Source organism: Nicotiana tomentosiformis, chromosome 4 (assembly GCF_000390325.3).
Source record: "Nicotiana tomentosiformis chromosome 4, ASM39032v3, whole genome shotgun sequence".
Lineage (NCBI taxonomy): Eukaryota > Viridiplantae > Streptophyta > Magnoliopsida > Solanales > Solanaceae > Nicotiana > Nicotiana tomentosiformis.
In genome coordinates, this window is record NC_090815.1 from 126,266,378 (window position 1) to 126,288,396 (window position 22,019).

General features: G+C 36.8%; 1 protein-coding gene across 1 annotated transcript; it reads left to right on the forward strand.

Annotated features, from left to right (window-relative positions):
- The first annotated feature begins 449 nt into the window (after nt 1-449).
- On the forward strand, nt 450-5,501 carry LOC104090684 (uncharacterized). The gene is made up of 6 exons (XM_009595847.4): nt 450-699; nt 2,641-2,740; nt 3,117-3,293; nt 3,911-4,009; nt 4,111-4,356; nt 4,974-5,501. The coding sequence occupies exons 2-6, from the start codon at nt 2,681-2,683 to the stop codon at nt 5,271-5,273; spliced, it is 882 nt and encodes a 293-aa protein (XP_009594142.1). The 5' UTR covers nt 450-699; nt 2,641-2,680; the 3' UTR covers nt 5,274-5,501.
- The last annotated feature ends 16,518 nt before the right edge of the window (nt 5,502-22,019 follow it).

The window sequence follows — 22,019 nt, forward strand, 5'->3', positions numbered from 1 at the left end:
TTGTACCAAAAAAAATAATTTCTTTTTATATTTAAAAAATAATTTATTTTTATACAAAGATTTATAACCACACAAAATATACGTACATTATTTTACATTAAGAGTTAATATTTTTTTTTAAATTTTAAATATGCTCACAACGGCGAGTAAATCAGATGGACCCGGGGTCAGTCGGTCAACAAAATGCACCTGTAACGCACGGCGAATTGGACTAAAGTGACAGATCTCAAACACATGACTCTCACTCACGAGGAAATAAACGGTGGATCTTTACCATGAAATCTGAATCGAGTAGATCTAAATGCCACGTGTCTGTCGTCTGTGACAGACAAAAGTCTCACCTTCCAGAAACTATTTACTAGCAAAAATCATTAGGAAATGACCATAAGAGTCGTACAAAGGACTAATTTTTCTAAATATTAACGAATTGCCGAACAGCTTTTTTATTTATACATAAAAAATATCTCTCTTACATATATGAAAATGAGACTATATTTATAGAGAGAGAAAGCAGTGTGTAGACTCTTACACTCTGCTCCTCAGATATAGAGAGAGAAAGTTCAGAAGTGCGCGTAGTGTATGAATTAATTGGGGTTCAGTTTTTGGCAGATTTTGCATGACATTATTCTGTTAGAAAAAATAACCGAAAACTCACCTTTTTGTGCTCTGCTTCTGCTACCGTTTGTCTTCACTCGTCAGGTATGATCAGTGGCTTCCGCCGCCGCTGTGGGTGGCGGAGAGTTTTTAGACTTTATGTATTTTTACTTTTGTTAATTTTGGGGTTCCTTGTTTGCTCTGTGTGTGTGTTTCTTTTTTCATAAGTTGGTAAAGTCCCTTTTTTTTTATCTCTTACTTTCTATGTGTTTTTACTTTTGTTAATTTTGTGTTTGCTTTTGCTAATTGGGTTGTTGGATCTGTTGATTGTTTTGTTTTATGGATAAATGATTATCTCGTTGACGAATTTGTTTGGCTTAATCTAATGTAAAATACTTGATTTGGGATTTATGTCATAATTAATTACTATGGAAAATTACACTGTAACCAAAAAAATGTATATTCTGTATCATTTTTGTATATATATACATTCTGTATGTAATATACAAAAAACTATAAATTTTATATATTTTTTCGGCTACCAAATATAAATAGATTTTGGCGCGGGCTAAAAGTGAAAAAAGCCATAATTACTCTTGAATGGGCCTGAATAGCTGAAATGAGCAAGAATAGAGCTGAATAGATACATATGATTCTGACCGAGCCCGACCTGGAAATGAGGTAGTCGATTGATTGATTGCTGATTACTATGTAAATGAGTGTGTTAGTTTTACAGTTAAAAATTATTATGGGATAGGGAAAGTTTAGCTTTTATGTTTTTGTTTTTCCAATATTTCCAATCTTGTGATCTCTAATTGACGTAACGAACAAGGAAAGAGTGTTTTTTCATGAATCACCTCTCTGTTGTAGCTGGACATTAGTCAGACAGCTAGAGACTAGCTCTGCTAGGAGAATGTGCTTGATGGCTTTTGTTGGTCTGCCATATAAATTATACTTCTTCCTGAATTTGACCTTGTGTTAGTTCTTCCATTTTCATTTCAATTGGTGAATAATGATGATTTGTGCTGCAAAGGCTGATACTCAAAAGGATGGATTTTGTACTTGATAGACCAGAAAACATAGTCGCTAATTTGCAATTTACCCAGAGAGAGTTGAATGCTTGATTAGCAACAGTAAAAGAAGTTCTCGGCAGTGTCGGTTAATCAAAACGAGTTTCAAGTTCCTTTTGTGTTTCGAAGCAAGTGAAGATAATGTGAAAAACAGCATAGGCTTGAGTTATGGAATTTAAGATCCTATTTTAGCCTACTTTAGTTGGAGTAAAAGGCGATGGCCAAAGTCTCTTTTTTGCCTAGTTAGCTTGGTACGTCAGGTCTACTTTGCTAATTAGTAGAAGTCTTAAGCATTCTTTTATTCAAGTCTTGTTGCATTCTTAAGAAAAAACATGATAAAATGATACATGCTTAGTGACAAAATACCTAATAGGGGGTTTCAGACCTGTAACTCAGTTGCCTTTAGAAATGTACTCTAGGACAAATGCCCTTTCTCCCAATTCCATCATCCGCTTTTTTTAAGCATACAAATATTGAAAGGTGCAGCAGATTGCTCTGTGCTTCTTTATTAGACTGTGACATTGTCTTTCTTCTGATGTTATAAATAAATTGTTTTGCAATTGTGAAAATCTAACCTTGGATTAGGCAATAAGTCAGTTGCCTTTTGTTTACAGCGACTCTTTTAGGAGCGGTATACTTATCAAAATAATAATAATATTAATAATAATAATAATAATAAATAATAATAATAATAATAATAATAATAATAATAATAATAATAATAATAATAATAATAATAATAATAATAAAAGTTTAAAGGAAGTGTCATTGCAAATCTTAAGCCTTTTTTTTCAATAGAAGGTCAGTAACTGTGCCTCTGTTTTTCTTTGTTAATGAAGGCTGTTCCCCTCGTCTATTTGTGTGAGCATTTCATCTGTGAGAAAATGTCTGCATTGCTACATGGGCAATTTTAATGTTAGCAAAGTTTTTAATTATTTGAAAGTTACTCACTTGTTCATATGGATTGTTTTATCAGGTAAAGCACAGTTAAGAGACCAATTATAGCAGCATTGACCATGTTTCGTCGCAAGAATCATTCTAATATTGAACAGGAGGGTGAGGAGAAGCAGCACAAGGTAACAATAGTCCTATCGTTTAGATGTGTATGTTAATAGCCTCCATTCTGACATTGTTTGTGTTACTGCTTTGAGTTAGATTATAGTTGGTTTTGGATCTGTCGCGTGCATTTTAAAAACTTGTTTTCTGTTGTTGTCTTTATACAAATTTTGAACGGGTTTGTACTTTGGAAGAGTTGTTGATGTTCTGTGGGTGCATGGTCATGGCATATTGATACTAATCCTGGAAAAGTTTCATAAAGTGTGCTTGAATGCTCTTGATACCGCATGGCAAGGATGTTGAATATACTTTAAATTTTTTAAACATTGGTTTGTGTTGGCCTTTTCCAATAAAAATCCTATTATGAGCTCTTAGAAATATCGGCTCTTCTTATAGGTTAAGGAGCTTAGGGCTTCCCTGGGGCCACTATCAGGGCGCAGCTCGCAGTACTGCACTGATGCATGTTTAAGGAGGTATTTGGAAGCACGGAACTGGAATGTAGATAAATCGAGGAAGATGTTGGAGGAGACACTTAAATGGAGGTCATCTTTTAAACCTGAAGAAATCCGCTGGGTAAGGGAACAATATATTTGCCCTAGTGGTTGTCTTTTATTGTTAAATAACATGTCCTTTTAACCAGAGTTAGCATGAAAAATCTAGGTCGGAAATCACATTAATTTTCTTTATATCAGTGGTGTGGGATCATACCTCGACTAATCCACCGGGTAACCTGTCCAGTCCACAAACATAGGTTACCAAAGTAATCCTGCTCATCAAGGCTAGAGCAGATGGGCTCACACCTAGTATTGTAGCTGGAAAATGAACATGTAGGATTCGCCGAAATCACATTAATAACCAAGACTAGTTTGAATGATGAAAAAAAACGTACGAGTCTCTTGTAGTGAATTGTGTGAATATTTTAAAGGAGATGATGAAACTGCATTGACCACTTGACTTAATTTAATGTGTGAAATACTTGGATTAGTGTAATTGTTGTATATTTGTTTCTATTGACAAACAATTCCTTTGTCTTAACCATAAGTCTTGTTGGAAGTAGATGATTATCGATATATCTACCATTCAATGCTCTGCGAATTTCATATTTAGGCCTCCGCAGATAAGATTTCCTTTCAGTATTATATGAGTTTACAATTGCTTCTGCTGACCATGAAATGGTGTTGCATTGTCAGCATGAAGTAGCAATAGAAGGTGAGACTGGGAAGGTGTATAAAGCAAATTTTCATGACCGCTACGGCAGGACAGTCCTTATATTGCGACCTGGAATGCAGGTAATGTAAAAGCAAGTTGATGTGTTCAAAATCTTTCTCTTTGTTATTTTTAGTTTCTTCTCCATTTAGTGAAATATTAAGTATGTTTCCCATATATGCAGAACACATCAGCACTGGACAACCAAATGAAGCATTTGGTATATCTGATAGAGAATGCTATTCTTAATCTGCCAGAAGGTCAAGAACAGATGGCCTGGTTAATTGACTTCACGGGATGGTCTATAACCAATAATGTTCCCATAAAATCTGCTCGCGAGACAATCAATATTTTGCAAAACCACTACCCTGAGAGACTCGCTGTAGCATTTCTGTATAACCCACCGCGAATTTTTGAAGCATTTTGGATGGTATACTCTAGATCCCCTTTGTCTTTTGTCCCTGCTTGTTGATCAAACCTAGCTAATTGTAGTGTTAACTAATTCAAAGACAACAGAACTTATTATAGGTACCAAATTACCAATGTTACACCATCATTTTCAGATCTTTTTTCTTTGAACAAACATTTCCTACTATACAACATTGGTTGGGTAAAAGTAAACCTTAAAACAAAAAGATTAGTACTTCCTTTCAGAAGTAGACGTGGCTGGTTAATGCCTTTGGTAAAACTGGCTCTGGAGTGGATCTGTAAACTTTGGAACCTTTGACAGGGTATATGTGCTATCTATCATAGTGATATCATGTACTCGAATTTGCTTTCTTTACCATGTCCTTGAAAATTGTCTCCTCTCGTACTATTTATGCAATTTAGTTGCAATTCATAATTTACAGCTCCTTTTCCAACCTGTTGAGCTCATTTATATTGTTCAAGCATCAGCCTCTCTATCTTTATAAGGTAGGGAAAAGGTCTGCGTACACACTCCTCCTCAGACCCCATTTATAGGATTACACTGGGTTTGTTGTAAGCATCAGCCACCCCCTTATTTTTATCCTTTCCATTGATTAACGCCATTTTCTTACTTTCCAGATTGTCAAATACTTTATGGATCCCAAAACATTTCAGAAGGTCAAGTTTGTCTATCCAAAGAACAAGGATAGCGTGGAACTGATGAAGTCATTCTTCGATGTGGATAATCTTCCTACTGAGTTCGGAGGATCAGCGACTTTGAATTATGATCACGAGGAGTTTTCAAGGAAAATGGCTCAAGATGATGTGAAAGCTGCCAAATTTTGGGGTTTTGACAAACACCACTCTGGTGCTAATGGTTACTCTGCGGCAGAGGTTGCTCCAGAGCCTGAATCTATTGCCCCTCCAGCCATAGCTTAGATGCTTGATCCACTGACCAGTTCAGTCTTATATTGCCTAACTGAGTTTAAATAAATAATGAGAGGAATGTAAGATCTTGCCCTCCCCTTCAGCATATTATCAGGGACTAGAACACTTCCTAAGGTTATTTTCTTGATTTAACTCATGGCAGCTGAAAACCTTGGTACCTTATTTATAGGTTGTATTATGCTCTATTTAGAGTCAAAGAGCTGCAAGCTTAAGGTTTCATCTTCCCCTCTTTCACCTTTTACTTAATCTTTCCTATTTTGCTTTTCCGTTTTCATGATTAATATCAACAGCCTCGAGAGAGCCAGTACTGTCTACCGCAAAATACTACAATCAGTCAATTATTCCCTTTGTTCCCATTTAGTTGCCTGCTGAAGATGAAGAGGAAGTTTTAGCAGAATTTGAGAATCTAAAATAAAAGGTCTGTCTTTTTATGGTGCAGGCACTTGTTGCTAAAACTTAGTTCCTTTTTTTTTTTGGAGATTTTTTTTTGTTTTGTTTTACTTTAGCCGGGGGTCCATCGGAAATAGCTTCTCTACCGGTAGGGGTAAGGTTTGTTGTTGTTCCCATTTAGTTGTCAGGATAATTTTTACATGTCCTTCGAAAAAATATTAAATTTGATTAATCCACACTTACTAATTCTTTGACCACATTAATCTATTTTCTATTAGTAAGTTAATTACTTATTTACAGAGAAACTAATTAGGTCTTTCTTGATTTTCTAAAATGGCAAGTATCTGGAAACAATTAGTTTTAGCAAATTTGACAACAAAACGGAACAGGAGGCGTAATCAATTAGTACATATTAATTTGATTACGTCTCAATTACAAACTAATTGAAATAAAACACTTATCTGTTTCATGAGCACAATTGGAAAAATGAAACTGTTGTCCCGAGCTCAATCTCCCAACTATAATAACTAGAGGAGGTAAAGCCTGTGCGCACAGCCCAATATTGAAAATCTAAAATTGTTTTGAGGTGTTCGAACATTTTTAAATAATCTTTTCAAGTATTTAAGGGAAAATTTATAAAATATTTAAATATTTAACTGATTAAAATATGTATATTGGCCGAAGAATAAATAAATATAATATATATTGCATGGATTAGTAATAGAAATTGTTCCAAGTGCATACAAGCACTGAACTTCACGAACAAAAGTGTAGATGGCATCCATAATTAAAGAAACTAAGCAATCATTATTTGATTGTATTCACCAATAACTTCAAATAGCTTCTGAATTTTAAAATGCCTAATATCCAATTTAATATACATAAAGTAAGATATGTAAGGTTCCAAAATAGGTTGTGCATTGATCAATTTTTCATGTATCAATTATTATTAGCATGTTAATAAATTAACAAAAAACTGTCCCAATTTAGTTAATCCTTATGAATAACCAAGGAGCTTGAATTTTTCTTCGTTGGACATTTGATTATTTTTAACGGAAGAAAAAATAATCATAAAATGCAAATGATAAAGATATTAACCTTTGGACAGTAATATCATGAGTTCTAATTGGATCCTATGATATTAACCTCAATTTAACTTGTCAAAAGGAATGCAAAAGTCACAGAAGATATAAAAATATAATTAATTTATCACTAATATTAAACTAAATTGGAGCTAGTGTTTTATTTTCTAAATGGGAATGGCTTGAGTAATGATTAATAAAAGTAACTTAACGTTTTGATTTGAGATGGTGCAATATCATTTAAGAATTAGCCTTATGTAAATAATTTGTGGCTTGGTTATAATAGTTAATATTCTCCTTGTTCTTATTTTAAAATCAAATAAGAAATTAAGAAAAAAATGTTTTCACACTTCTAAAAATATTAAAACAAAAAATTGATTAAAAACTTTTAAACATTATATATTTAGAAAAATATAGAACTTTTACTTTAGATATAGGAATGTAAATTGTTAAAAAATCTTATTAACTTTAGTTATCTCTACCATTTTTATTTGATATTTCATTTTTTATATTTATGTAATATTTATCAAAGTACATAAATATTCAAAAGTTACATAAAATAAAAAAATTAGAAATTTTTTCTACAACAACAATAAGAGCACGTTTGGACATAAGAAATAAAAGCACAATAAGAGCACGTTTGGAAATAAAAGTTACATACAACAATACCATCACTTCAGTAGTAGTGGAGTCTAATAAGAGCACGTTTGAACATAAGAAATTTTTTCTTTTCTTTTAAATTTTTTTTATTTTTTTCCGAAATCATTGTTTGTTCATAAAATTTTTAATTTTTACTTGAAGATGCAATTTGAAAATTTTTGAAAATTTGAAAAACTAAAAGACCTATTTTTCAAAATTTTCACTCAAATCACTCACAAAACTTCAAAAACAACCCAAAATTATATTCATGTTCAAATACAACTCTAAATTTTAAATACCATTTTCACTTAAAATATTTTTTTCCCTGTTTTGAAATTTTACAATTCTTATGTCTAAACGCCCACTAAGTAAAGCAATGATAATTTAGTGGGCCCGCCATAATCAATGTAGAAGTTTAAAACAAAGAAGCAAAAGTCGTTCAACGTGGCAGCCTGCATTTTGGGCCTTGAAAATGCCTCAAAGTTTCGCCTATTTACATCCAATATGTGATGGCAATTTATGTAATAATGTACAAAATCAGGGGTAAATAGATGTTCCATTAAAGCAGACATGGCTTGGCAATTTGGGCCTCGAGAATGCCTCAAAAGTTTCCTTTATTTACAAAATTATGTGATGGTAATTGGCGTAATAAGATGGCCACTATACGGAGAAAGGTTGGATACGACGGAAATATTGGTCACTATACGGACGAATGTTAGATACGACAGAAAAGGAGTTGCTTGGTATGAAGAAGGATACCACATGACTTTGGATTGGAAGGTATTGTCGCACCTTTAGATTATGTCAATGAGGAATAAGGAATCTTGGTGGGCTCCAGGGCGATGTAATTGTAGCTTCAAGCTAAGTGGGAGAGCCCCACCGTCTACGACTGGATTGCATGGTTGTTTACTTGGGAGGTTTCTGGTTATCGGCATATTGGTGGGTTATTATGGCTAAGGAAAGAGAACATCAGTGGTGATTGGAGCAAAGAATTTGAGTAATGTGTGTTATAATTGGCCTTATCAATACATGTTCAGGCTTTGGGAAGACTCAAGATTTATGCTTTGTGTAGATGTGATGTACAAGAGAGGTGATTTAGTCGGGTGCCTCTTAGAGAGGGTGTTCATGTGCTAACAGAGCCTTGGAGTTGATTATATTCGGGACCAAGTCAGAGTGAGTGGCTCTCAACAACGGTCCTAGGGGATTCAAAATTAAAGTGCGGTGTCTAAGGATTTGCGAGTCCATAGTATAGTTAAGTATCAAATTGTTGTAGTGGAGTATGAAAGATACTTGGAATGTTTTATGTTATCATTAGGTATGCGGTGTAGTATTGGAGGAAGGAAAGAAGTAGCTTCGGATTCGCGAAAGGTCTTGCAGAACGGGTGTACCCGTTGGCGATGCTATTGTGGCCCAATGAGGGTATGATGCGGTTTGTGAGTTTTGAGATGATGTGGTCTCGTGAAATGGGGTCACTTAGGATGGGTGCGGAATTGGGGTCGTTATGTTTTAAATGGAGCTATTATTATTCATAAGGCAAGTCCAGGGTAATTAGAAGAAGTCAGATCAGTTAGCAATGGTTGGATCGGCATGATGTGGCAATGATCGGGTCCTTCAACGCGTTAAGTTTTATAGGTGATCGTGGCAGTACGTGCGAGGCTTGACGACCGTCGTAATTTGATTTATTTGGAGGTATTCGGTTATTATGGCCTGTTATGAGGAGATGGATACCGGAAGGGACATGGTGGTTTAGACCACTACGTGGGGTTATATTTTCTGCGATTATGGAAATTCAGTCACGTGTGGCAATGGTTCTCCTGAAATGAGTTAAATGAAAAGTTTCTATTTGATGAAGTGTGTACCTTATTGTTGGTTCGGGAGTTATGATGAAATTCGTGTACTCTTGCGTATTGGTATGTTAGGTGCAGTGAGCGGCAAGGGAATTAGAAGTTGAGGATCAAGGTTGCGGTTGAGGTCAATAAGAATGTCAAGAGTTCGGATGAGCAGGGAAGAATTCAGATGTTTAGAGTAAGTTGGTATTGTCTTTAGCTTCACCTGAGATCGGTATCCTGTGTAAGAGGCCATGTGTACTGATTTGCGGATTCTTGATTTACTTTACAGCATTAATGTGGCCGGCAGTATGGAGGTGCAGACTTGTTACCTAATGCGGAAGGTCGTGGGAGTGCATCCCACGGGAAGATTGTATAAGTGTGATATGTAGTCACCTGATTGAGTAAAGATTTAAAACCAAGTATGAAGATTGTGGTACTATCGCTAATGTGAGAATTTATGCCTGAAGGGCGCTCGTTTCATTTGATTGTGAGTTGCGAAAGTTTGCTCCGGATTCGATGCTAATGTGGAAGTTTGTTCATGGTAAAATGGTCATTGCGGATCCTTGAGAGGTTATTTGCCCAAGCATGGTATGATCAAAATTGATTTGAGGTCCGTTGATGGGTCTAAATGTGGATGTGTACTCTACACCAGTCTGGGTGTGTTTATCCAACATAGCATTCCTTATGGAAGAGTATTCGGGCGTGGGGTGTTAATTTCGTCGCCGACTATTTCATGCAATACCCTATTGTGCCATGTGAGTTGTGAGACGGCTTGATTATTTGTACAATGTGTTGAGGTCCCACGTAGCGGTGGTATTATGTGAGAAGGATGGCTCTCGAGATGCAGATCATATATTGCACCTTAGCCGTGCTTGAGTTTTATAGCGTATGACGCTACCCGTCTCCCCAAGATTTGTATTATGCACTTGGTGTGCTTATGGTTGATATTAAGGCATTTCGTGAGTATAAGCGTTTTGACTCGATGTGTGTTTTCTTTAGATTATTATGTGTGGATCGGGTGGCATGCCACCACGGTCATATGGTTGGATCGGGTGGCACGCCGCCACAGATATGTTATTTGGATAGGGTGTCACGCCGCCACAGGTATCATGGTTGGATCGGGTTGCACGCCGCAACGGTATCATGTGTGGATCGGGCTGCACGCTGCAACAGTGTGATGTTGAGTACAGTTCCCTATATCTATTCTTGTGTATTTCGTTTCTCATTTCTGAGGAAGGTTCATAACATCCTTTCGGCTGTTTAATTAGTTACATGGGTTGAGTAGTTCTTTCCAGAGTTAGTTGTCCTTATGTATCATATTCGAGTTGGTAGCTTGTGGGCACATTGTGCCATCATATGAGGTTTTTGGCAGTATCTGAGGTGGCTTATTGCCTGAGCAGCTTATACTTGGTGAGACGAGATTATTGGACCTGGGATTAGTGCGATCAGATTTATATGAAGCATATTAAAGAGCAAATATCGTTATTTGGTTCAGAATGGGGTAATGGTTCTTGTCAAGAGGAAAAAAACTCAATGATTTGTTGACTTGGCAGTTGGTCATGAATGTTTACACATCTCTTCTGTCGTGGCAACATTGCGAGAGTAGGAACAAGATTTATATGTGTCTTGATGTATGTTGTGGGCACCAGATTCGTGGAATTTCGGCTATTGTTATTGAAAGGTATTACTTTGGTCATGTGACTTATGCGGTGCATGGTGTGAATTCAACAGAGGTATACAATGCGGTATTGGTGTATCGTGTAGTGATTGATACGGTGTTTGTATGTTGGAAACAGGCATGGTAGAGAATTTCAGATGTTGAAATTTGGCTCTAAGGCTTATTTGACTAAATAAAATGGAGGATCTTCAGACTGGCTCAAGATAATGTGCTCAACTAGGTTGTGGTAGCACGGTTAGGTGCACGTGGTGCTAAACAGTAATTTTGGACAACTCCGGAACAGTTCTTAGCACGTTTGAGGACGAACGTATGTTTAAGTTGGAGAGAATGTAATGACCCGACCGGTCGTTTTGAGATCTAGTGTGTCATTCAGCAGTTTGAGGCTCTAAGAAGCTTCACTTCAGGTATTATCACTTGTACGCGTGGTCGGAATTTAATTTCAGGAAGTTCAGAGTCGATTTGGGAAGAAAATTCTAATTTCGGAAGCCTTAAGTTGGAGGAATTGACTAAAGTATTATTTTCGAGTGAACGACCTTGGAATCGGGATTTGAAGATTCCAACATGTTCATAAGATGATTTTGGACTTGGGCGTATTCCCGGAACGGGTTTTGGATGATCGGGAGCGTTTTGGCGCCTATTATGGAAGTTGGCATTTTGAAAGAATTTCATAAATTTGGGTTGAAGTGTATTTCATTGTCATCGATGTCCGTTTGGGATTCCGAGTCTGGAAATAGCTCCGTATGGTGATTCTGGTATTGGGAGCCCATCCGGAAGTGGATTTGGAGGTCTGTAGGTCATTTTTGGGTCATTTGGGCGAAAGTTGGGAATTTGGATAATTTTAAGAAACTTGACCGGGAGTGAACTTTTTGATATCGGGGTCGCATTTCGATTCCGGAAGTTGGAGTAGTTATGTAATATCAGTTATGACTTGTGTGCAAAATTTGAGGTCAATCGAACGTGATTTGATAGGTTTCGGCATCGATTGTAGAAGTTTGGAATTTCTAAGTTCATTAAGTTTGAATTGGAGGGTGATTCGTAGTTTCGATGTTATTGGGAATGATTTGAGGCCTCGACTAAGTTCGTAATGTGTTTTGAAACATGTTGGTATATTTGGTTGAGGTCCCGAGGGCCTTGGGTGGATTCTGGATGGTTAACGGATCAATTTTTGGACTAAAGGAATAATGAGGCAGCTGGTATCGGGTGTAACCGCACCTGTAAGGTTTTGGCTATAGGGGCAAAGCCGCAGAAGCGGCCATGAGGGGTGTAGGTGCGATTTTAGTTGGGGCAGTGCTGAGGTCACAAGTGCGGTTATCTCGCCGCAGAAGCGAGACCGCACTTGCGGAAAGGAAGGCGCTGAAGTGGAAGCAGCGACTGGGGCATCTCCACAGAAGCGGAATAATTGTTGCACCTGCGGAACCGCAGAAGCGGTCAAGTGATCGCAGGTGCGAGAATTCGAGCTGGGTAGTGAGATTTCCTTTAAAACAGGATTTGGCTCATTTTTCTCCCACTTATCACTTGGTTTGGCGATTTTGGAGAGTTTCAAGTGGGGTTTTTCATCGTCTATGCCAAGGTAAGTTATTCCCCTCCATTGCAAGTTAAATATTTGGATTATATATGGATTTATACATGAAAATTTGTAGAAATTTGGGATTTTTAAAGAAAAACCTAGAAATTAGTATTTTTGAAATTTGACCACGAGATTGGACATGGAGTTGGGAATAAATTATATTTTGGTTCGTAATGATATGGGTAGTGTTTTTTTTCGAAAATTTTCGGAATCCAGGTACGTGGGCCCGAGGGTGATTTTATCGACTTTTCGAGCGGAGTAGGAAATTATTGTAAATTGAATTATAATGAGTATTAGAGCATATATTTATGGAATTGTACATTGTTTGACTAGTTTTGGAGTGATGAGCATCGGTTTGAGGTATTGGAGTGGCGTTAGAGCCGGTTATGGAACTTCAGAGTGAGGTAAGTCTCCTGTCTAACTCTGTGAGAGCAAAATTACCCCTAGGTGTTGTATATTGATGTGTGCTACTTGTTATGGGGGGCTACGTACGCGCGAGGTGACGAGAGCCCGTATGTAGTTACATTCATGTTATTGTCCGGGTAGGCTTAGGTTCATATCATGATGTAGCTGCACTATTTGAGCATTTTCTCGCTTATTAAATTTCTTTGTTTTTCATTTCTACTTGAGACTAGACTTGCTATTGTAGAGATTTCACTAGTTCATGATTTGTCACCGAATAACTTTACTCCTCTTACGGCATGTTTCCGTGATATATATATATATACACACACTTCATTGAAAGGTTTTTGGTTAAAAGAAATTACAACTCACACGTGTATTTGTGAGTGGGGTCCAGGACCCGTCAAAGCAGGATTATGTATTTCACTCTTATGGGATCGGGCGGTTCACCTCAGCATGATTTATGTACCACACTCTCATGGGAGCGGGTCGTTTGCCTCGGAAGTTTAATAGATGCATCTATGGTTTGCGCCGTTCGATCCTCGGCAGTGCACGGTTTAAATTTTATGTTGGATCGGGTCGTACGCCTCGGCATTTCCTATATCATATCCTCATGGAATCGTGCGTAATATTTGGCAAGAATTCAGAGTATCTGTAAGTTTTCCCGATTTGGGTTATAAAAATCTATCTGATGAGATCCACTATATTTATATATATATGCTCCGGTTAAGGAGGGAATTTCTAATGGAGAGCTTGAGTTCCTCATAAAAAAAAAGGGTATTTGTACTACATGATCTATACTTGTTTATCTTATTTATTTACGCTGCCTCATATTTACTTACCTCTTTACTGTACATGATATTATTGGACCACTAGTAAGTGTCGATGTCGACCCCTCGTCACTACTCCTGCGGGGTTAGGCTAGATACTTACTGGGTACACGTTGATTATGTACTCATACTACACTTGCTGCACATTTTTGTGCAGGTATATACGTGACTAGTGGTCTGGTGAGAGCAGAGGCGTGTTTGCATGCGGGGACTTACGTGAGCTGCATTTCATATTACGACCCGCAGCCAGCAGAGTCTCCTTCAGAGTATTTATATTTCTCCTGTCCGAATTTGTATTCCGAACAGATGTTGTATATTATTTTACATTTCTAGTTGATAATCATGCACTTGTGACACCAGATTTTTGGGTGATTATGGGTTATTCTGTTCTGAAATTGTTAAACATATTATTAATTACTTTGTAAATTCCATCTTTCACTATTTAATTGAAGGAAATATATTTTTTTTCAAAAATATTAAAATGAGAACCAAATCAATATTTATTTTTGGCTTGCCTGACAGCGATGTCCAGCGCCATCACGACTTTTAATGGATTTTGGGTCGTGACAGTTCCATTAAAGCAGACATGGCTTGGCAATTTGGGACACGAGAATGCCTCAAAAGTTTCCTTTATTTACCAAATTATGTGATGGAAATTGACGCAATAAGATGTAAAAACAAGGGCAAAAATATTATTGGTGAAGTTGGCATGTCAACGAAGAAGAAACTCAAAGGTATTTTTGTTACACCCTGTGCGTCCCAGGGTGACGTATTGAATATGAGACTTGTTAATCATGATTTAAATTATTTTAAAATCATAATATGGCTATATATGATATTTGGATAGAAAATATGAAGTTTGGGGAAAATCGGATTAAAGTTGCGGAAACACCGACTAAGGATTTGCCCTGTAATAAAGCTTTTTAAGAAATATATTTTGTGTGCTATATGAATTCTTTTTGGGACATATTATATACCATATTTAAGTTCTTGAAATGTAGTTTCCAACTCACTTAACCGTTCATTCATACGATATCCGGATAAAAAGTTATAAGCATTGGAAGAAGGACCAATCATAGGGTGCCAAGTAGCACCTTTTTTACTTTTAAAAAAAAGTGATATTTACATCCCATATCGTCTCTTTCTCCATTTTTCCAGAGAGCTCGCCTAAATAACACCCCTAAATTTACTCTTAAGATCTCAACAAGAGCTTCAAACAATATTATCACCACGGGCACGAAATCAAGAAGCAATAACATTAAAACGATCCCTACGACGTAAGTATCACTATATCGCCTCTCTTTTTCTTTGTAGTTTGAGGTTTGGAAGGTACTTCATAGTTAAGAAAATATGTATTTTCTGTATTTAAGTGTTTAAATAACAAGAAATGTTGATAAATTCATTTCCTAATAGTTAGAAATCACAAGACGGTAATCGGAAGTTGTGAGTTCGAGTTATTTAACTTGTAGTGGACTGTTTTGTGGGTTGTTTCGTGTTGCCTTTGGGCTGTATATTTTTCTACTGTTTAATGGAGGTTTGGAGGAAAACTGTGTGGATAAACACCACATAATGACGGAATGGTGGGCTGGTCGTTCATTGTTACATTTTTTAAAGTTGTTTGACACTATTTTAGTTGTCGTTTTATGTATGAAGTGATTAGGGTGTGTGGGCTGTTTTGTGGTATATTGTGAGGTAGATAAGGTTGGAAAAAGATGATTACATGTTGTTATTGTTGTGTTCTTGTTGTTTTTGGTATATGGTATTGGAGGAGGGCCTAGTTACAGGGGAGATGCAGCCCAAATTTACGTAAATGAGCTACTAGTTTAAGTTACGGACTTAGATTTTACTTAGCACAGATTTTGAATCTCCATATGATGTGGTAGATTGAATTGCATTGTTTGAAGAATTTCTTTGAAGGTATTAAAGACTCAACGGAGTTAAGGTATGTTAAGGCTATCCCTTCTTTCTTTTGGCATGATCCAAATGATACAAACAAAACGAGCAAAATACGCAACTTTCATAAATGACTCTATTCATAGAAATACTATGGGTGTCTATATTATTGATTCCCCATGTGAATTATTATTATTATTATATTCTCTGTTCATGGGTCTCAGAAAAATACGTATTTGATAAAGTTTATCCGAAAGACATATTGATTTTATGATATTCCGAGAAATCTTATTAACGTATTTCTTATGCATTTCATGCATTTATACATGTACATTGACCCATGACCAGATGGAGTTATATACGCGTATATTATATGTATATGGGATATGGAAAAAGGTTATGGCATTATATACGCACCACCACCTGATCAACTGGTATACGTTGATGATTTTGCCCCCAGTGGCTGAGATGATATGATGGGATGCCCTCAGAGGCTTAATGATATTATGTACGCATATACCTATGCATGGTATGGAATTTATATGCATATGCATGAAATTATAAATTTTCATGATTCATAGAGCTATGCAAAATTTCAGGTTGAGTTCTTTACTCCATGTTTCTTTCATGTCTTTTATATACTACTGTCATGCCTTACATACTCGGTACTTTATTTGTACTGACGTCCCTTTTACCTAGGTACATTGCGTTTCATGCCCGCAGGTCCCGATAGACAGGTTGAGAGTTATCCTAGTAGGCTATCAGCTCAGCAAAAGGTGTTTGTGCACTCCACTTGCTCCGGAGTTGCCTATTTGGTCATGTGATTGGAATATGTATTGATTGGTATGGAGGGGCTCTGTCTCGACCTTTATGATATTTATGTACTCTTAGAGGCTTATAGACATATGTCATGTATATTAATACTGGTATGGCCTTATAGGCCAGTACATCATATGTATAAGTCGGTATATCAAGTTGGGTCACCCTATATTGAGTATTTTTCATGTTTCATTCTACTTATATCACGACAGCCTCTCCGGCTCAATTACCTGTGATAGTATGATATGAAAGATACGTTATGTTGGTACTCAGTTGAGTAAGGTACGGGGTGCCCGTCGCGGCCCATCAGTTTGGGTCATGACAGAAGTGGTATCAGAGTAGTTTCGTCCTAAGGAGTCTACAAGCCGTGTCTAGTAGAGTCTTGTTTATGGGTGTGTTGTGTACCACACTTATAAGTAGGAGTCTACAGGACATTAGGACTGTCACTCTTTCTTCTTACTCTAAACCGTGTGGTAAAGCTCAGTTGTAAGAAATTCAAACTCATAAATTCCATTTTATTCGCTATACAACAACATCTACATCCAAAAAGACAGTTGGTAAGAGATTGAATGTGGTTGTGGAAGAATTGAATCAGAGGAACTCAATTTTGCACCATACTTATGATGAGTAAATGTAAGGCCTTCAGTAGATATGTGTGTACTACCACATCTGAGCCTCTTGATAAGGAGCCTTAAGGCATGAATATCTATATACCCCTATGGTAAAAAGCAACGAGAGAATCAGAAGGTAGATACAAGTTTCAACAAGTAAAAGAAGCTAGGTGAAGAAGGATACGAGGTACCCAGTTAGTAAAGATTATCTGTATTTACAATTCAGGCAGAGAAATATAAACATTCTGAGTTACTTTCAACAGTAACAGAGATATATACAATTGATCACACCTATCTCAATTATGTCCTATGGGAGCTAACAGATATTGGTTAAGAGAAGGATGGGATATGAATATCCAGCTGGGGTTAGAGTAACCCAAAATTATGGATGGATTATTATCATTAGCTATTATTTTTTAGGGATATTGCAAACGTGGTAATGGTTCTCCTTGTGAGGCACCCAGATGGTGCACGCTAGAATAGTACAATCATATATAAATACTAGAATATTCTGAAATTTCAGAAGATTGGCATTGTAATCCTAGAAAGGATAAATATTTACCTTAGAATGACTCCAGCCCCGAGTAAAGAAAAAAAAAGTGGTAGGCATTCCAAAGAGCCAGTGGGATGAAGCAAGGGAAGCTAAAAGTGAAGGAACGTTTTGTTGAAGTTTCCAAAATAAAGTGATAGACAAAAATATTATCCAGAGAATAAGAAGAGAGTAAATGAAGCATCATGAGTAAGATGTGATATATGGGTGATAATGGTAAATCAAAATATGATAAGACTACAGATTTTATAGTCAAGTGAAGGAAAAGACAAGAAGTTACAAGCCTTGAGACAATAAAAGAGTATAAGCCATAAAGTCATGTCCCCATTTCGATAAATGAGTTGGTGACTCATACATGATTATCAGAAGGAAAAGTTAGACCCCGGAATAATAGAAATTAGTATGGTCTAGTGAATACGATAAACTGAACATGAATTCGGGACCGAAGGATTTGATAATAGTTGACATCGTGAGAATTTCAGAGGTCGCATTCCGACGATAATTGAATAGACAACAAAAGAATAACCTTTAAAGGTCATTCAGGAAGATGTTTCCCTAAAACAAGCACTGTGATCAGAGTTAAGCTCAAGGGACTAAGTGTGCCAGCTATACTAGGTGACACCTTTGTATGTAAGAAATTAAATTATCCCTGGTACAAAAGGGTTACCGCACGGCGAGTAAGAGTCCAAGAAGATGTGTAAAGATGACAAATATGAAGAAGTGAAACATTTAAAGGTAAATCTTCATAGCAATAAATATTAGTACTCTCCTAAAGGGGAAGATGGTGTGATATGGTATTAAGTCGGAGTTATGTGGTGTAGGTAACTATGGAATAGTAAAGGAAGAATGTGGTAGAAAGGCGAAAGGAATGATATTGCATTTATTCAGATCCTACGGATATGATACGACTCCAGAACATTATGTAAGCATGACGACGGGGAGAGGCAGTAAGGGTTCCATCACTAGATGTTATTTATAAATAAGTGCAAATAAACAATGGATACATAAGGAGCTAGTGTGCAGGGTAAGTTAAGACAAAGGATATAACCCAAGAGAGATTACGCAGAATATAGATATGAGAATGGACTAACGTGTAGTTAGTAGTTGATTCAGGAAGAGCCTAGCTATGGCTAAATAAGAGGGTACCAACAAATCAGCAGGTTGTGCAAGATAAACATAACGAAACCCAACATAGGAAATTCGGTCTCGCAAATATGATGGCATCGTAATCCTTGAGAAATATTCAGATAGGAGTTGGGGTTGTTAAAGGTACCGCATAAATGTTATAAAAATAAATATAAATGGTGCCACTGAGAAGACAGTCAAAATATTTCAGTTTAGAATCAATCTTACGAGCACAAGGGCGCGGAGGTAAGTGATTAAGGATAATTTTAGGTGAGTAAGAACATCAAAAATTCTTTCGTACTACAAAGAAAGACTAGCTGAGAGAATAAGGAAGAAGGCTTCAACTTAAGCATAGTGACATAAGAAAGAATTGTTCTTGTAACAACAGTCTCACAACAACATTATATGCACTCCATAAGAAAGTGGCACCTATCGTGGCTAATGAACGGGAAAAAAAATCAAAAGATGATATTTGAGATCATATGAGTTACATAAAATTCCAATATTTGTGGGCAATGAGATAAGCCATGTTTTCATGCAATAAGTGACAGAATGACCATGAAAAGTAATTGCTTATGTTTAAATATAACTAAGAAAGCACGAGAAGAATTACCCGACCCACGATTTAGAGTTAGCGGCGGTGATTCATGCACTAAAGATGTGGAGGCACTATTTGTATGGCATTCATGTTGATATCTATATGGATCATAAGATCCTTCAATATATCTTTAATCAAAAGGAATTGAATTTATGCCAAAGGAGATGGTTGGAGCTACTGAAAGACTATGGCGTTGATATTTTATACCATCCCGGGAAGGCGAATGTAGTAGCTGACACCCTCAGCCGTAGATCTATGGGTAGCCTGCCATATTTACAGCCAGAGAAGTGTGGTATAACCCATGAGATTCATCAACTAGCTAGTCTTGGAGTTCGATTACTGGACTCAGGTGATACCAAAGTTACTATTTAGGATACGGCAACATCCTCTTTAGTAACTGAAGTGAAGGAACGCCAGTATGAGGATCATGCGCTAGCTCATTGAAGAGATACATCCCCTCAAAAGGAGAATACACCATTTGAGATTACAGGAAATGGAGTCCTCAAATATCGAGGTCGATTATGTGTTCTAATGTAGCAGGGTTGCGCCAACAGGTTTTGGGAGATGCTCACTATTCTCGTTATTCTATTTATCCAGGAGCGACGAAGATGTATCATGATATCAGGGGAATATACTGGTGGGACGAAATGAAGAAGGATATAGCAGAGTTTGTTGCTTAGTGCCCTAATTGTCAGCACGTTAAGATTGAGCATCAGAAACCCTGTGGATTATTAGAGGCTATAGAGATTCTGGTTTGGAAATGGGAAGTGATTAATATGGATTTCATCATAGGCTTACCTCTTACCCAACGTAAGTTCGATGCTATATGGGTTATTATCGATAGACTTACAAAAGAAGCCCATTTTCTGTCTGTCGGGACTACTTACTCGGCAGAGCATTATGCAAGGCTTTACATTAGGGAGATAGTACGACTTCATGGTGTCCCTATATCTATTATCTCAGATCGAGGTGCTCAGTTTACAGGTAATATCTGGAGGTCCATCCAAAAAGGATTGGGGACTTAGGTAAGTCTTAGTACAACATTTCATGCCCAGACAGACGGTCAGGCTGAACTTACTATTCAGACAATGGAGGATATGCTACGGGCATGTGTGATGGACTTCACGGTAGCTGGGATGATCATCTTTCACCTATTGAGTTTGCATATAATAATAGTTATCATTCCACCATTCAGATGGCTCCATATGAAGCTCTTTACGGACCAAAGTGTAGGTCTCCTATAGGACGGTTCGATATTGGGGAAACTAAGTTAGTAGGACCAGATTTGGTACAACAGGCAGTTGAGAAGATTAAGTTTATAAGGGGAAGGCTATTAGCAACACAGAGTCGTCAGAAGTCCTATACAGATAATCGATGACGAGACTTGGAGTTTCAGGTAGATGATTGGGTATTCCTAGAGGTATCACCGATGAAAGGAGTTATAAGATTCGGTAAGAAAGCAAAGCTTAGCCCTCGGTACATTGGACCGTATAAGATTATACGCAGAGTAGGCCAAGTAGCATATAAGTTAGACTTGCCTTCCTAATTGGAGTCTGTACATCCAGTATTTTATGTGTCTATGCTTTATAGGTGTATTGGAGATCCCTCTAAAGTCATTCCAGTTGACGATGTTCAGGTTACATAGCAGCTATCATATGAGGAAGCTCCCATTGCTATACTAGATAGACAAGTTCGGAGATTAAGAACTAAAGATGTAGCTTCGATTAAAGTACTTTGGATTAACAATAATGTGGAGGATATGACATGGGAAGCTGAAGTAGAAATGAAAAAATAGGTATCCTCACTTGTTTCCACTTCCAAATAGAATCATACTGAGATATCACAATCATTAGGTACGTATATGGTACTTGATTCTTATATTAGTTATTGTTATTGGTCGTGTGAGGACATTAATGTTATTGATGATTGTGGCCTTGTGTGGCTTTGTATTGTTGGGTTTCCTGTGTGGCAATTTGGTAGTAGTACCGTTACATAGGAGACTCTGCCAAAATATTTATAGATTTCTGGGAGTTTAACATTCGAGGACGAATGTTTCTAGGGGGGAAGATTGTTACACGCTGTGCGTCCCAATGTGACGTAATGAATATGAGACTTGTTAATCATAATTTAAATAATTTTAAAGTCATAATATAGCTATATATGATATTTTTATAGAAAATATGAAGTTTGGAAAAAATCGGATTAAAGTTACGGAAACACCGACTAAGGATTTGCCATGTAACAAAGCTTTTGAGAAATATATTTAGTGTGCTATATGAAGTCTTTTGGGAAATATTATATACCAAATGGAAGGTATTGGAATGTAGTTTCCAACTCACTTAACCGTTCATTCATACGACATTCGGATAAAAAGTTATAAGCGTTGGAAGAAGGGTCAATCATAAGGTGCCAAGTAGCACCTTTTTTACTTTTAAAAAAATGGGATATTTACATCCCATCTCGTTTCTTTATCCATTTTTCCAGAGATCTAGCCCAAATAACACCCCTAACTTTACTCTTAATCTCTCTACAAGAGCTTCAAATAAGATTATCATCCCGGGCACGAAATCAAGAAGCAATAACGTTAAAACGATCCCTACGACATAAGTATCGCTATATCGCCTCTCTTTTTCTTTGTAGTTTGAGTTTTGGAAGGTACTTCATAGTTAGGAAAACGTGTACTTTCTATATTTAAGTGTTTAAATATCAAGAAATATTGATTAA

Excerpts from the sequence above, each read along its gene's own strand:
- LOC104090684 (XM_009595847.4), top strand. The coding sequence starts at position 2,681 with ATGTTTCGTCGCAAGAATCATTCTAATATTGAACAGGAGGGTGAGGAG. Across the intron at positions 3,294-3,910 it reads AACCTGAAGAAATCCGCTGG|CATGAAGTAGCAATAGAAGG; the intron begins GTAAGGGAACAA and ends TTGCATTGTCAG. Across the intron at positions 4,010-4,110 it reads TATTGCGACCTGGAATGCAG|AACACATCAGCACTGGACAA; the intron begins GTAATGTAAAAG and ends CCATATATGCAG.